Raw genomic sequence first — 12,820 nt, 5'->3', positions numbered from 1 at the left:
AGCTTCTCTAACATTCGCTGAAAGGGACCAGTGAGTTTTCCTTTTCTCCATCATTTATGGATTGAATGTCTGTTATGTTTCAGTGTGTTGCATTTATCATCTTAATGATCAGATTTTCCCTCTGCCCAGTGGGAACCTCTTCAGGTTGGTTCCTAAATTCTTTTGATGTGACCCTGAGTAGTATTTGATCGCTCCTCCCTAGCCGGTATAAGATTTTCTAGGCCCACCTTGTGCATTTGCTGCCCCTGATTTGGGGTCATCCATTTCTCCCTGGTTCCTTTGGGTGGTAAATGATATTTAGAGACCGCAATCTGGGCAGTAGGGTTGCTCATTGCCACTAGGTTGATCTTTGTTACAACTAGGCCTTGTTACATCAACAGAGCTATAATTTTTTTTAATGGTAAAGTACATTATGAGTTCTCACTCACATTGCTTGTTCAAATTCAGGACCACCAGGCTTAACAAGGTTTGAGGAGGGTTTAAAGCCTTGCTTATTTCTCTGCAACATGGAAATGGAGTTGTGAGTATGTGCCCTGGCCCCAGAAAACACTAGTTGTTTAAATCTATGGAGGCACTTGAGCCTGTGGAAAGCGTTCTGTCTGCAGCCTGTGGCTTGTAGGCCCCCCTCAGAACATCGACTGGCAGTTCAGACTTGTGCTACGTGCCCAGGAGCCAGTAGCACAAAGTAGTCAGGGGCAGGGCTCAAAGCAAGGAAAGTGGTGGTGCACTCCCAACGGAAAGGAAGTCCTTATAAAAACGTCTATCCCTGGTGCTGCAGTTTTAGCAAAATGAGATGTAAAATGTATGTGTTTATTTTTTAAGGCAATTTTATTTGAGCCAAGCCATTTTAAGATATATTAAAAACCTCCACTCTTTTCTTCATCCCACACCCCTTCCTACTGCACTCCCTCCAATCCCCAGGCTGCTCGCACGCCCAGCCCCCCTTAGGCTAGTTCGTTTATTGCCGGTCCCGCTCTGGAAAGTAGCAGGAAGGGCTGATAAGGTGCCGAGGACAGAAATCTCTGGTCTTATCTCTCTCTAGCACACGGTGCCGAGAGTGCATCCTTTTCCTGTCCTCGGACGGGAGACATAAACCCACCAGCTCCGGGCAGCAAGGACTTCAAACAGGGCTTGGGGGCCTGCCTGCATTTTCTGTAAGAGCCAGAAAGGGGAAAGTGGGTCACTGCTTTTTTGAAAGTTGTTTTAGTACCACTAAATATGTGTGTTGTCTTCCAGATCAACACACATAACTTCGTAATAAGGCACTATTTAAAAAAGAAAAAGAAGAGGAAAGAAAAAGAAGTGAGGGCTGAGGGGGAGGGCTACCAAGACAACCAGAGGTGTAAGGCAGGGGGCTGTTTTGTTTGGTTAGACTTTTGCCAGGACATAGGTTTGGCCTGAGAGGATTAGATTTTTGGCTTTTTGTTTGTTGACAGATCAAGCAAATGGTTTTAAGAGCTTTTGTGATAATAAGAGAGTGACAGGTAGATGGCCCAGTGGTGGAGGAGGAGAGTGAAATAATTGGCTCATTTTTCCCTCGACCCCTCTGTCCTGCCAGGAAAGCAGAAATAACAGCCTCCCCCAGATTTTCAGCCCGTGATGTCATGATAGCAGGGTGAGGAGGGAGCTTCCTTTGGGCTAGAGCACAGCTAGTGGCTGATGGGGTGATGCTTTGCTTCTCACGCTAGGGCCTGCAGTGAGCGTGGTGGGGACATTGGTGTCGCGGGTCTGGGCATTGCCATCTCCCCTCTGGGTCTTCTGAGCCTCACCATGTAGACCAGGAAGAGTTAGCTAACCTTGACATCATCCTCAGTCATCTGGGTCTTCAGAGAGATCCCAGCCTGCAACTTAAGGCTTCACGGTACTGAAGAGATCAGGCTTGATACTCTGTTACCATTTTTGGAAGACTTTGGTCCCTGGACAAGTCTCACAGCCAATTGTTGGAATTCCAAAAAGTTACTGATGCCTTAAGAATTGTACGTATTATGTAACAGTTAAGGTTTGGTTTTATTCTTGAAAGCTTCTTAGTCTCCCCTTACTGAGTGCTGTGAAGTTATCTAGGCTACAGTGAATGTTAGAATGGTAATGGACCTCAAGTACATAGCTGTTGTGTTTCAAACTGTATGCCTAAGAGCCCGGAGAGTTCATCAGAGATGTCTCAGGGGCCTTCCCAGGGGAGAAGAGGGTCAGGACATGAGTCTAGGGTTCCCCCAACCCCACCCCAACCACAGTTCCCCTGACACGCTGGTCTCTCGTTTAAGATTTCATTTGGAGAGAGACATGAGTTGCTAAAACTAGGTTTGAAAAAAGTCACCGAGTAGCCCTCCTTCCTTGTTTTGCAAGTGATTCACTTTGAAGCCCAGAAAGTATGGTGACTGGTCCAACAAGACCACACATTCAGATGTGAGTCACACTTTTTGGCACCTACGTCACTACACTGAATTCAGGACCTTTCTTTCTTTCCTTCGAATATTTTATACCAGTGCCACTCTAAGCATGGTGCACAGATCCACCTGTGACAAGGATGGAAATTGAGAGTAAGCATTTAGCCACTTTTATAGTAGTGTGATACAGAGTTTTAGAAGTTGCAACTTGTGTTTTATATGTCTTTAAAATTTCACTTTCCTAGTAATTTTTAATTTTTTTTTTAAACAAAAATCTTGGCCCACAATGGATTGCAGTTTTTAAGAAGAGAAAACATTAGCCCTTCACCCCAGATGGTTTGGGGAGCTCTGTGATACAGGGCATTGAATTTCCACAGAGGATGAAGCAGGTCTTGCTTTCAGGAACCTTTTTGGAGTCTGAGCAGGTCGGGTGGCACTATTACTTGCTCTTTTTCACTAATATCTTTCTTGCTTATAAAATAAAATGATTATAGCTTGCATGAAGCTAAGAGAAGAGAGTGTATATTTAAACATATATATGTTAATAGTGTGTAAGAGAAGGAGTACACCTCTCGTAGCAGTAGTAATGTTTATTTTTATGAGCTCCTTGGTGCTGTGATCTCAGCTTAGTTGGTTAACGGTTTTGTCAAATGGACTTGTTTTGTAGCTGCTTTTCTTGTTTATTTTCTGTCTGTTCTAAAAAATAAATTCTCCCAGTGTATTTTTTTTTTAAACTTTATTGTTGTAAAAACACTTACATGAGTTCTACCCCAGGGCTTTTTTTTTTCTTTTTTTTCTTTTTTTAACCTTCTGTCACCCCCAGGATGGGAGCTCCTGTCTGTCCCAGCCCTGGTCAAGTAAACAGTGTGTGCTCTGCCCGCTCAGCGGGGTGTTCAGGAAGGACTGGATGGCCACGTCTTTGGCCCTCAGCCTCTTCTAGATCTTATGTATTTTTGAATAATTTAGTTTTATTACATGACTCAATGATTTCACGGTTTTATTTAATTTACTCTTACTAACTTAAATATCCTTTAAACGTAGAATGGCTTTGCCCTACCAAATTCACTCCTAGAGTATGAGTAAAATATTTTTAAAATGTATTTATTTGCTACTTTAATTTCTGGTCAGTTAGAAAGAGTGTATAACGATTAATTTAGGTAGCCCACAGGAACCGAGGGAGAAGACTGTAACTTCATTCACCTAATTTACCTTTCTCTTCTTAATAATCTTGATTATTCCAAATAACTATTCGTACTCTAGTCCTTGTTTTCGGGATGCTGGGGTCGCTAAAATCTTCAAAAGATGCTGTGCTTTCTGTAATAAGAAGGAGTCTGAATTTGAGTTGTCATGATTCTTAAGCATTTTCAAATCAGTGCAGTCGAGATGGAAGAGACAGACCCTTTGTAGCCTCCGCTTCTGTTGGTTGAGATGCAGGTACTAGCCGTCAGCTACTTCTGTCTGTCCTGCCCCCAGAGAGCAGGGAGCGGAACCAGTTGACCTAGAATTACAAAATATAGTCAATCTGGATTATTTTTAGACTTCAGAGAAGCTGGTACGTGTGTCACATTGATCATTCCTCGCTCTGGAGGAGCCTCGTTTATCTTGCAGGGGCCGGTGTGAATGTTGTCACGTGAGTCACCACTACTTTCTGAGCCTTCAGACCTTCCAGGGAGGCAGGAAACCTGCCCTTTCCCCTTTCCCCTCTCCTTCCCCAGAGGCTGTTAGGACTCTTGTCAGTAGCTCTGATGTCAGTTACTTGAGACAAGTTGTTGCCATAGAGAACCATCCTTTTAAAACATGTTTGTGTTGGCTTTTCCTAATGAGTGGTAATTTGAGCAACTGACTAGGCAAGTGGAAAAAAAAAGAAATGAACAGTTTTGTTAGCACTGCCCTTCCCATGAGAGTTTGGCATTATTTGTATTTCTCTACCATTGTCCAGGGAAAAGCAAGATATTCTGTCCCTTCCAGTTCCCCCTTATCTTCTCTGAGATGTCCAGTTCACTTGTCCAAGTCTGTAAATTCACTTGATCTTTAAGAAAGTGATGCACATGACTGCGTGCGAAGGGTCCAGAACACTGAGGGGACGCGGTGAGGGACTGCAGCCGCACATTCCACCCCCTTTGTTGGCGAAATGTTTCCTGCTCACACGGTCCAGCACTGCCTTCATCTCAGCACCGCCTTCCTCTTGACGAGTCATGAAATGACTTCTTACCTGGATTCTTCGCTGTCCAGAATGGATGGGTGCAATTTCTGCCTCCCAGGACTACGTCAAGTCATAATCTATGTTTGTCAAAACTGTCCTGCTGAAAAGTCTAGAACAGACACAAATCGTCCTTTCAAACTACTCACTTGCCAGGCGTCCTTAACTTTTCAGGGACTGAGCCAGTCCGAGCGGATGACGAGGAGGTGAGCGTTGGTTCATCGCAAGCAATAGCTATGACAGCGGACAACCCCGGTCGTTAAATCCATTTTCCTTGAGCTGCTTTTTCTTTCAATGAGAAGAGTTCGGCGAAGGATGACTCTTGCAGCCTGCTCTCTGTGTCTTTACGTGGAAATCAAAAGGCTTCAATCCTCTTGTCACTTAAGATCAGCAGTGACATATGACAGAGGCTAGTGTGCCAAAAGCTTTGCCTTTGAAAGCGCATCCCTGGGCCGTGCGCTCTGGGTCGGGAGTGAGGTTTTGTTTGTGTGCATCTGCCCCAAATGCCTCACCAGGTTCTCTGTCCAAACTGCTTTGCTTGCCTGTCCCTGGAGTTACTAACAACGCTCTTCTGAGAATAATGCAGAGAATCCTGTTTATCTGGGCATCTCACTGTTAACCCATCTCAGTGTCTAAGTCTGAATGACACAGGACTGTGAGCCCAGAAGAGCTTGAGCAGACAGCTCACTGCGTGGCAAAGCCTCTAGAGAGAAGACCTCAGAGAAGCACAGGACACGTCTGTAGACGTGTGAGAAAAGGTGACGTGTAACCTTCAGACACCTGAGATGGTTGTGGTACATGGTAGCCAACAGCGTAACCATCTGTCCCTGCGAGGTCTGGTTTCCTTTGCGTCCACTCCTCACCCCTCCCCCATCCCGCTGCTAATTCAGAATCACCAGGGTACCTTTGGGCCTTAAGATTCTCTGGCTCTAGTCGTGGTACATGATATATACAGTCACGAAGCACTTGAGAGAACCCAGACAAAGCGAGTTCGTGGGGGAGCGGACTGCCTGCCACGCCGAGGGGTCGCTGTCTGTACTGGGGTGTCCAGGTGGGAGTCTTCCACGTCTCTCCCTGGGGAGGCTGGTCTTGGGTTTTACTACCTGCTTTAAAACACTCATACTTGGCCAAGTTAACTTACATGCTAATTTGACAAATTATCAAACTCAAGCCTGGCTTCAGGCTATTTTTTATTTATATGAATTGCAAACTAGATAATAGAGGGATTTTTTTTGTTGTTGTTTAGAAAGTAATATCTATCTCTGGTGGCAAAATACTAAAAAGTAAGTGGTGTGTTTCTCAGTACCGGTTCACTTTGAAGTAGAGACCAGATATGAAATGTGTTAGTTTTCCTGAGAAGGTGTACATTTTTCATATTCATGGCTGAGAATATAGAAACGGGGGTTGTAATCACTGTAGTAAACCTGGGTTTATGATTTATAAATTCATAAAATTTGAGCTTATGAAATATGATTCTGGGCCTTGCTCCTACAGGAATCAGATTTGTAGCCGAGTCCTTTGTTTCCATGGTTTTTCAAACAGATGCATCCCTGGAGTGTGGGAGGCTGCCCAGCGAGCCACTGTGCTGCCAGCACCTTCCCTGGGACGAACAGGACTGGGCGCTGGCAGCTGTCTTGTTTGCCTCCACGCCCTGCTGAGCTCAGTGTGCAGTGGGCCGTGATCAGCACAGTCCTTATCACCAGAGGACTTGATTACAAGCAGGGTTACTTTCCGGGTTGAGAAAGGCCTGCTAAACTCAGCAAGTGGCTCAAAAGTCATCTTAGATTTTCTAATAATTAAAAGTGTGATTAATACCAGTAATTAGCTACTGTGATTTTAACTGTTAAAAGCAGGAATCCTGAAGGTAATAAATAGGTAAACAAGGTAAGGAACCAGAGGATATGACTTGAATTTGAGTTCCTGAGACACAGGTACATTCTGGAAAAGTGCAACCCTCCCCCCATAAGACAAATTCCTTTACTCCTGTGAAGCTGCCTGAGACCCTTGTTCTGTAAATGGGCCATCCTTGCGGATCCCTGCTGAGGAGCTGTGTGCCCTTCCTTAAGTGGAAGGCAAGACCTTTCTTGTCCACTGGACTGAGGTTGGCCAGGATCAAGAGAGCCTTGAGAAGATTTTTCATTACACTCTGCAAAATTTCAGCTCTTTTCAACATTTGAGGAACAAAAAGACAGAGTGACCTTGTTTTTTGTCTCCCATGGCAGCTATTTTAAAGTTTTTCTCAAAAGTATCTCATGGGATTCCTGCCAAAATTGAGTGTTGATAGATAACACTTAAAAAGCTTGGTTGGTTTATTCCACATGTTCTGCATTTTACCTTTTGAAAATTTCAACACTGTATGATTTTGTGTTTTTAGCCCTGAGTAAGATAAGTTGTGCTGATTGGATGAGTTGTGATGTTGTTTGGTAAGGTTCCCTTTGGTGAGAGCTCTCTGGGGCAACAGCCATTCAAAGCCCAGTTGTCCATTGATAGGATATTGATTTGGCCAAAATTTCAGACGGGATGCTATTCTGATTCCCCCGAGCTGGGTTTTCAGTGCCTCTGTGACAAGAAAATATGTGGTCCATTTATATGTGTTGTAATAAAGTTAGCTGGACAAGCAGAGCTTTGCCTGCCAAATTCATAGTAATTTGTAGGCTCCTAATTTGGAAGAGGGTTTATTCAGAAAACTTTTCCCACCCCACGAAAGAGTCCAACTATCCGTCTCTTCCTGTGCGAATAAGTGAATTTGAAGGAAGAACCAAGTAATTAGGAAAGCTGAAGTTTAGCACAGCTGTTTAGTGGCTCAGTTGCTGCAGAAGACTCTGGACAGAAGACTCCAGGCATTGACCTGACTTAACGCATAGTCCTGTTTTCTTCCGTTTGAACATGTTCCTTGTTCACACACACGTTTTCATCACCTACTGCCGGCTAGCCTCAGCCCGTATGCTGTGACACCAGCATTGCATTTTTTATCCCAGGCTATTAAGTTAGGATTTTTTTTTTCTCTTTTCAAGCCTTATAGTTGAATGAATTTATGTAAAGTTAAAATGTAAACTACACTCAGTCCCAGCTGCTACAAGTGAGTAATTCCTCATTTGGAAACAGGATGGACACACATGAGGATCTAGTTCACACCAGAGTCGTCCCAGAGAGGGAGGCTCCCGTCTCCCATCCCAACCAAGGGGAGAGGTCCCCGTGGTCTCCTGGTCCTTCTGGGAAGAGATGGGACGTGTGCCCTTCCAACCCCGGTGCCTTCTTCCCTGGAGTGGTTGCTGGAGGGCCCGCTTTGCATCTGAACGTAAAAGAAGGTGCCCGGGACACACCAGGCTGGCATCGGGCTCCTGTTGTGGGAAGGGCTAACATGTACACGTGGCACCTGAGTTTGCAGGTCAGTGTGGGACAACCTGTGTAATCATGATGAGCTGAAATGGGTGACTGACAAAGTCCCAAAGCTCTGGGGTTTCAGGGCCTTTTATTCTGATGGAGACTCTAGGAACTTAATCACACTCATTACATTGTTGCTAAGGAGCTGTTTACTCAGAAGTCATCCAGGTGACTCGCCCTCTGACTTCCAAAGTCAGCGTCTGTGTGTGCAGCCTCCCACCCCGAGTCCGTGCACTGCAGCTCAGCCCGGCCTGACTGCGAGCTCCGGGTGGGGGCCCCTGGGTGCCGTGAGCCGTGATGAGCTGACGCCTAATCTGTTTTCTCTTCTCCCGCACTGCAGGATGACTCCGGCCCCGCCGCCCCAGAGCAGGTTGACACCTCCACCACGACCACCAGTGCCTTCACCATCCAGGAGTACTTTGCCAGGCGCATGGCGGAGCGAAGGAACCGGCCGCAGGGCACGGCTCCGGAGCTTGCTGTCTCAGAGACCCAGACGGAAAGGAAGGGGGGAAAGAAGAGAAGGAAAGAGGCCAAAGATAACGATGTGGAAAATTACACCCAACCTAAGGCAAAAAAGAAGCAAGACCAAGTGGAGTGGCAGCTGGGAGGCCCTGGATGGGACGAGAATTTGGACGCTTCAGCTGAGGATGGAGAGGACTGTGCGAGGCCACGCGAGGACCAGGACTTCCCCCCGAAGCCAAAAAAAAGGAAAGCAAAGAAAAAAAAACAAGACGAGGCAGCAGTGGATGGTCTGTTAGATGAAACATCAGTGAAAAAGAAGAAAGGTTCCAAGTAAATTCTCTGAGCCAGGGCCTCCCGCTTCCCAGCTGTGGGGCGCCGCCGGGGCCGCCGGTCTGGCCCCGAGTCAGCGGGTTCCCGGGGAGTCCGCGCACGTTCCTCGACATGCCCGGCCACTGCCGAGCCCTGCCCTCTCACCACGTTCTCCCCAAATTGTCTTCCCAGAACTTAATGTTCCAAATCATGGCTCTCGTAAATAAACTTTTTAGACTCCGAGTCCTTCACCATGTTTGTTCCTACCTGTGTGGACACATCACGTGCTGTGCGTGTGCAGATTGTCACAGGCCCTGTTCGTTCCTGGTTTCCTTCAGTAACTGAACTGTGCTTCCTTCTGAAGGACTTAGTCTAATTAAAGGATTAAGAGGCAATAGTTCGGATTCAGATAGTTCTTTTTGTTCTATAGCCAACCATACATTTTTGCCAAGTCGGTATTACATGATTACATTCCCAGAGAGTTGGTTTGGTTTGGTTTGGTTTTGATGGGGAAATTGTTTGAACGCCCTCTCCTCCACTAAGCAATGGCAGCTGTGTATTTTGAGCTTTTCTCCCCAAGACTACAATGTTTAAGAAGTGAACTGACGGTGGGGACAGTTTGACTTTCCAGCCCTCCCAGGAGGCCCCTTGTGGTTCCTCAGCAGGAGTTGAGGGTCAGATAGATTTCCATTTGGTGTGCGTGTGGACAGGTCCCCTAGAGTGGGCTCTAACTTATTTATAGTGATCGGGAGACCCTCAGAAGGTTAAAAAAAAAAAAAAAAAAAGCTAAGACTCTTAAGGTTATGGAATTAATTTCACCTAGATTGGGCCTGTCTTGTGAAAGTTCTTATGTTGTGGAAAAATGTGTTACACCTCAGTAGTGACAGCAACCTGGAACCCTGTGAGAGACCAAGCAGCACTCAAAGAGTTGGAGAACTCAGGTTAATTACGCCAGCAGGCCTAGAAGATTTAACGTTACAAGCTCCAGACCCTGTCTGTAAGTTTACACAGGCCTTTATAGGCTGCCAGTTTTACACTTTGCAACATCATATGCAAATAAAGTATAACAGAAGTTGACCAACCAGGAACAAGCTTTGTAGAAATAGACCAATCGGGAGTGATAGAGATAACCAATCAGGAGTGAGCTCCATGCAAATGAAGTACTACAAATGGATCAATCAGAAGTTAGGGAAGTGGGCCAATCAGAAGTGAGAGTAATAACCAATCAGGAGTGAAGGAAATAACCAATCAGAAGTGAGCTCAGGGAACCAATAGAATTTTAGGGGCAAGTAAGCCGTTTTAGAGGCAAGAAAAAGTGAGAGCCTCTGGGCCAGGGAACCGGATGGTGCCGGCATGAGAATAGTGGCCCTGCTTGGGGGCGCTGCCGGTTTTTTTATGGGGCTTCCCGCCTTACTTAAAAGTATAAATATTATGTAAAGAGTAAAAGATACTTTCCTTCTTGCTCACACCCAGTAGTGTCACCTGTGTTTATGCTGCCCCCGCCGCACCCTGGCATGTCTCCCTGCGTGCTGGCTCCAGTCTCCCGTGCGGGTTTCCCCAGAAAACTGCAGGCACCTTCCCCTTCACACCCTCTTTGGGACACAGAGTGAAAAAGAAAGTGGGTGCTTAGGATTTAGAGGTACGGTGACTGTTTCTTCTCCTGCTTTCCTTGTTCTCTCTATCCCTTTCCTTTTTCATCTTTTTGCCCTTTCACTTCCTCTTCCTCGATCCCCCCAATTTTCAGTTCCTGGTTTTGTCTTACTCCCTTGCTGACTGCCTGCTGCCGGTCCTGCTGGTCCTGCTGCCGGGGTCTGGCCCCACTGGCCTCTTCCGGCAGAGCCGTGGGGTGCGGCTCGCGGGCGGGCTGTGCTCTGCCCTCCACCGGATTTACAGATGCTCCTGGATAACAGAAACGGAAACGCATCACAGTTTGCCCTTGATTTTAACGCTCAGGGTCATACACTAGGTATGATGCACGGCCCCGAGATTCTTAAAACTGAGAAGATGCATGAAGAATGTTTGATTTTAGTCTTCTAAGAATCTGAATGGTACTAATTGTTTAAAAGGACACACACACCCCCACCCCACAGAGAAAAGTTTTATGAGTTCAGAGCCTGAGGTCTAGTTTCTGAGTTTTATCACGGCTCTCAGAGTTTAGAATCTTAGGCAAGGAAGGTCCAGCCTAATAAAGCACCAGAGATTTTTAAAGTCACTTTTCTTCCCAGGGGGCACATGTCCAAGTTATCTCTGCTTGTCCTGTCTTGTATACGAAACCAGAGTTCCAGAAGGGGTGGGCATGTGTGAAATCTAAAGGGAATTATCTTTAAAACACGCACACGCGCGCGCGCGCGCGCACACACACACACACACACACACACAGATGGACAGACTGGGTTTGCTTTCTTTTGCCTTTTATTTTATTTAACTTCCTTTACCAATAATAATGAGAGCCAGGAGAATACACTGAATGCAGGAGGAGGAAGCAAAAGTGCACTTGGGAGCCGGTGAGCTGTGTCAGGTCAGGTCAGGTGAAGGGGTGGTGGGAGGTGCTGGGGGAAGTCCTCGGGGTTAGGAATCCAGGCAGTCACATCGCGAGACTGTACGTGTGACTTCGATAGAGACAACGTGTAGCCCGTGACGATTATTATCTTTAATGGGCCGCAGAAAGTACTCCGGAATGATTTTATTAATCGAGAGGGTAGCCTGAGAAAAGGTACACGCTCAGCCAAGAGCAGGTAATCTGACTGTTGGCTTTGAATGACACAGAATCTTTATTTTCGCTAGAAATGCTCAGCGCTCCTTTTTCCCCAGTGTCTTTTTCAGGCCACTTCGTTTTCTGGATCTCAGTGGAATTTAGAACAATGAAACACATGCTCTCTGGACACTTGCATTTCACAGGCGTGATATTTTTAAAATCGTTAACATAGGAACCCTATTTTTGGCCTTAAGTTCTCTCACTTGGTGAAAAATGTACTCTCTATTCGTCCGTGCTTTCCTCAGCATCCTTCAGTTTTAAGAGGCAAAGTAGGTTCCCAGGAAAAGATTTATCCAGTGAAGAGGTTCTTGAACGTTCTTGCAGTGACTTCTTCCCTTTTCTGTTCATTGTGGTGGATGGTTATTACTGTGTGAGGGCTTGTGTGCCTGGCCCTGTTCCAAGCACTTTGAATAAATCAGTCTCATTCAGTCTCAACCCAGTAAGACAACCATTATTGCTTTCCCCTTTTACACATAAACTCTAGTTTATAAAAGGGCCTCTTTCGTTTTTTCACTGGATTCATGCTGCTTCCAGGGAACCAGCAATGCTTCAGTCCCCTCTCTGGCCGCAAATCTATACTTTTGTATTTAGTCCTCACTCTTGGGACATCCAATTTCACCTGTCTTTAGATTTTCTATTGCTGCCACTCTTACTTCATGTCGTTGTTACCTGTAAATGAGGATGTATTTGAATGCAGCTGGCGGACTGTGGGTTTTACAGTTAACCTGAGTTAGTGCTGTTCATAGGAACGGTAGAAATCGCTTTCGGGTGACTCAACTTCATAAAACCTGTTTGCCAGCCTATGAAACATAGACGGAATTTCTTCTAATTCGTTCAAAATACCGATGCTTCTGAATGATGAAACCCAAACGAGCATTCGTTTTACACCGGAACGCGTATCCCTGCTCCTCTCCTCAGCCGCTGGCTGCCTGTGGCAGGAGCAGGCTGGGAGCAGCACCAGAGAAACGTTTCGGCCCCGTCTGCCGAGCAAGCCTAGCCTGTGGGCCAGCGGGCAGCGCGGTACGGGATCTGAGTGGGAACTTCCCCACCGACACCCTGTTTATCTTGCAAATTCTGCAGCCACTGCAGTTTTGGAGCCTGTGGGGTTGGGGAGGTCAGATCAGGCGCTCTGATAGCTGATTTTATAGCGCTCAGTTATTAGTGAGCAAATTAATACCAGCCCCAATAAAGAGGGTGACTAAACTCCTTGCAAAAAAGCACTATCCATTAGAAAAGACTGAACACACCAAAGTGACGTGCACAAGGCCTGGATGGCAAAGGTCAAAGGTCAGGGCGGGGGGATGCAGAGAGGGGCAGCCCGGAGGA

The 12,820-nt window shown here is 46.2% G+C and overlaps 1 protein-coding gene across 1 annotated transcript in view; it reads left to right on the top strand.

The window, feature by feature from the left end:
• The window catches only part of PINX1 (PIN2 (TERF1) interacting telomerase inhibitor 1), a 64,419-nt gene extending 55,429 nt beyond the window's left edge, over positions 1-8,990 (top strand). Inside the window, exon 7 of the mRNA XM_010995264.3 lies at positions 8,309-8,990. Coding sequence (XP_010993566.1) covers positions 8,309-8,764 — 456 coding nt within the window. The 3' untranslated portion in view covers positions 8,765-8,990. The remainder of the gene's footprint in view (positions 1-8,308) is intronic.
• The last annotated feature ends 3,830 nt before the right edge of the window (positions 8,991-12,820 follow it).

This window comes from Camelus dromedarius, chromosome 36 (genome assembly GCF_036321535.1).
Source record: "Camelus dromedarius isolate mCamDro1 chromosome 36, mCamDro1.pat, whole genome shotgun sequence".
Taxonomy (NCBI): domain Eukaryota; kingdom Metazoa; phylum Chordata; class Mammalia; order Artiodactyla; family Camelidae; genus Camelus; species Camelus dromedarius.
The sequence above is the reverse complement of the archived record's forward strand: the minus strand, read 5'-3'. Positions and strand labels throughout refer to the sequence as shown.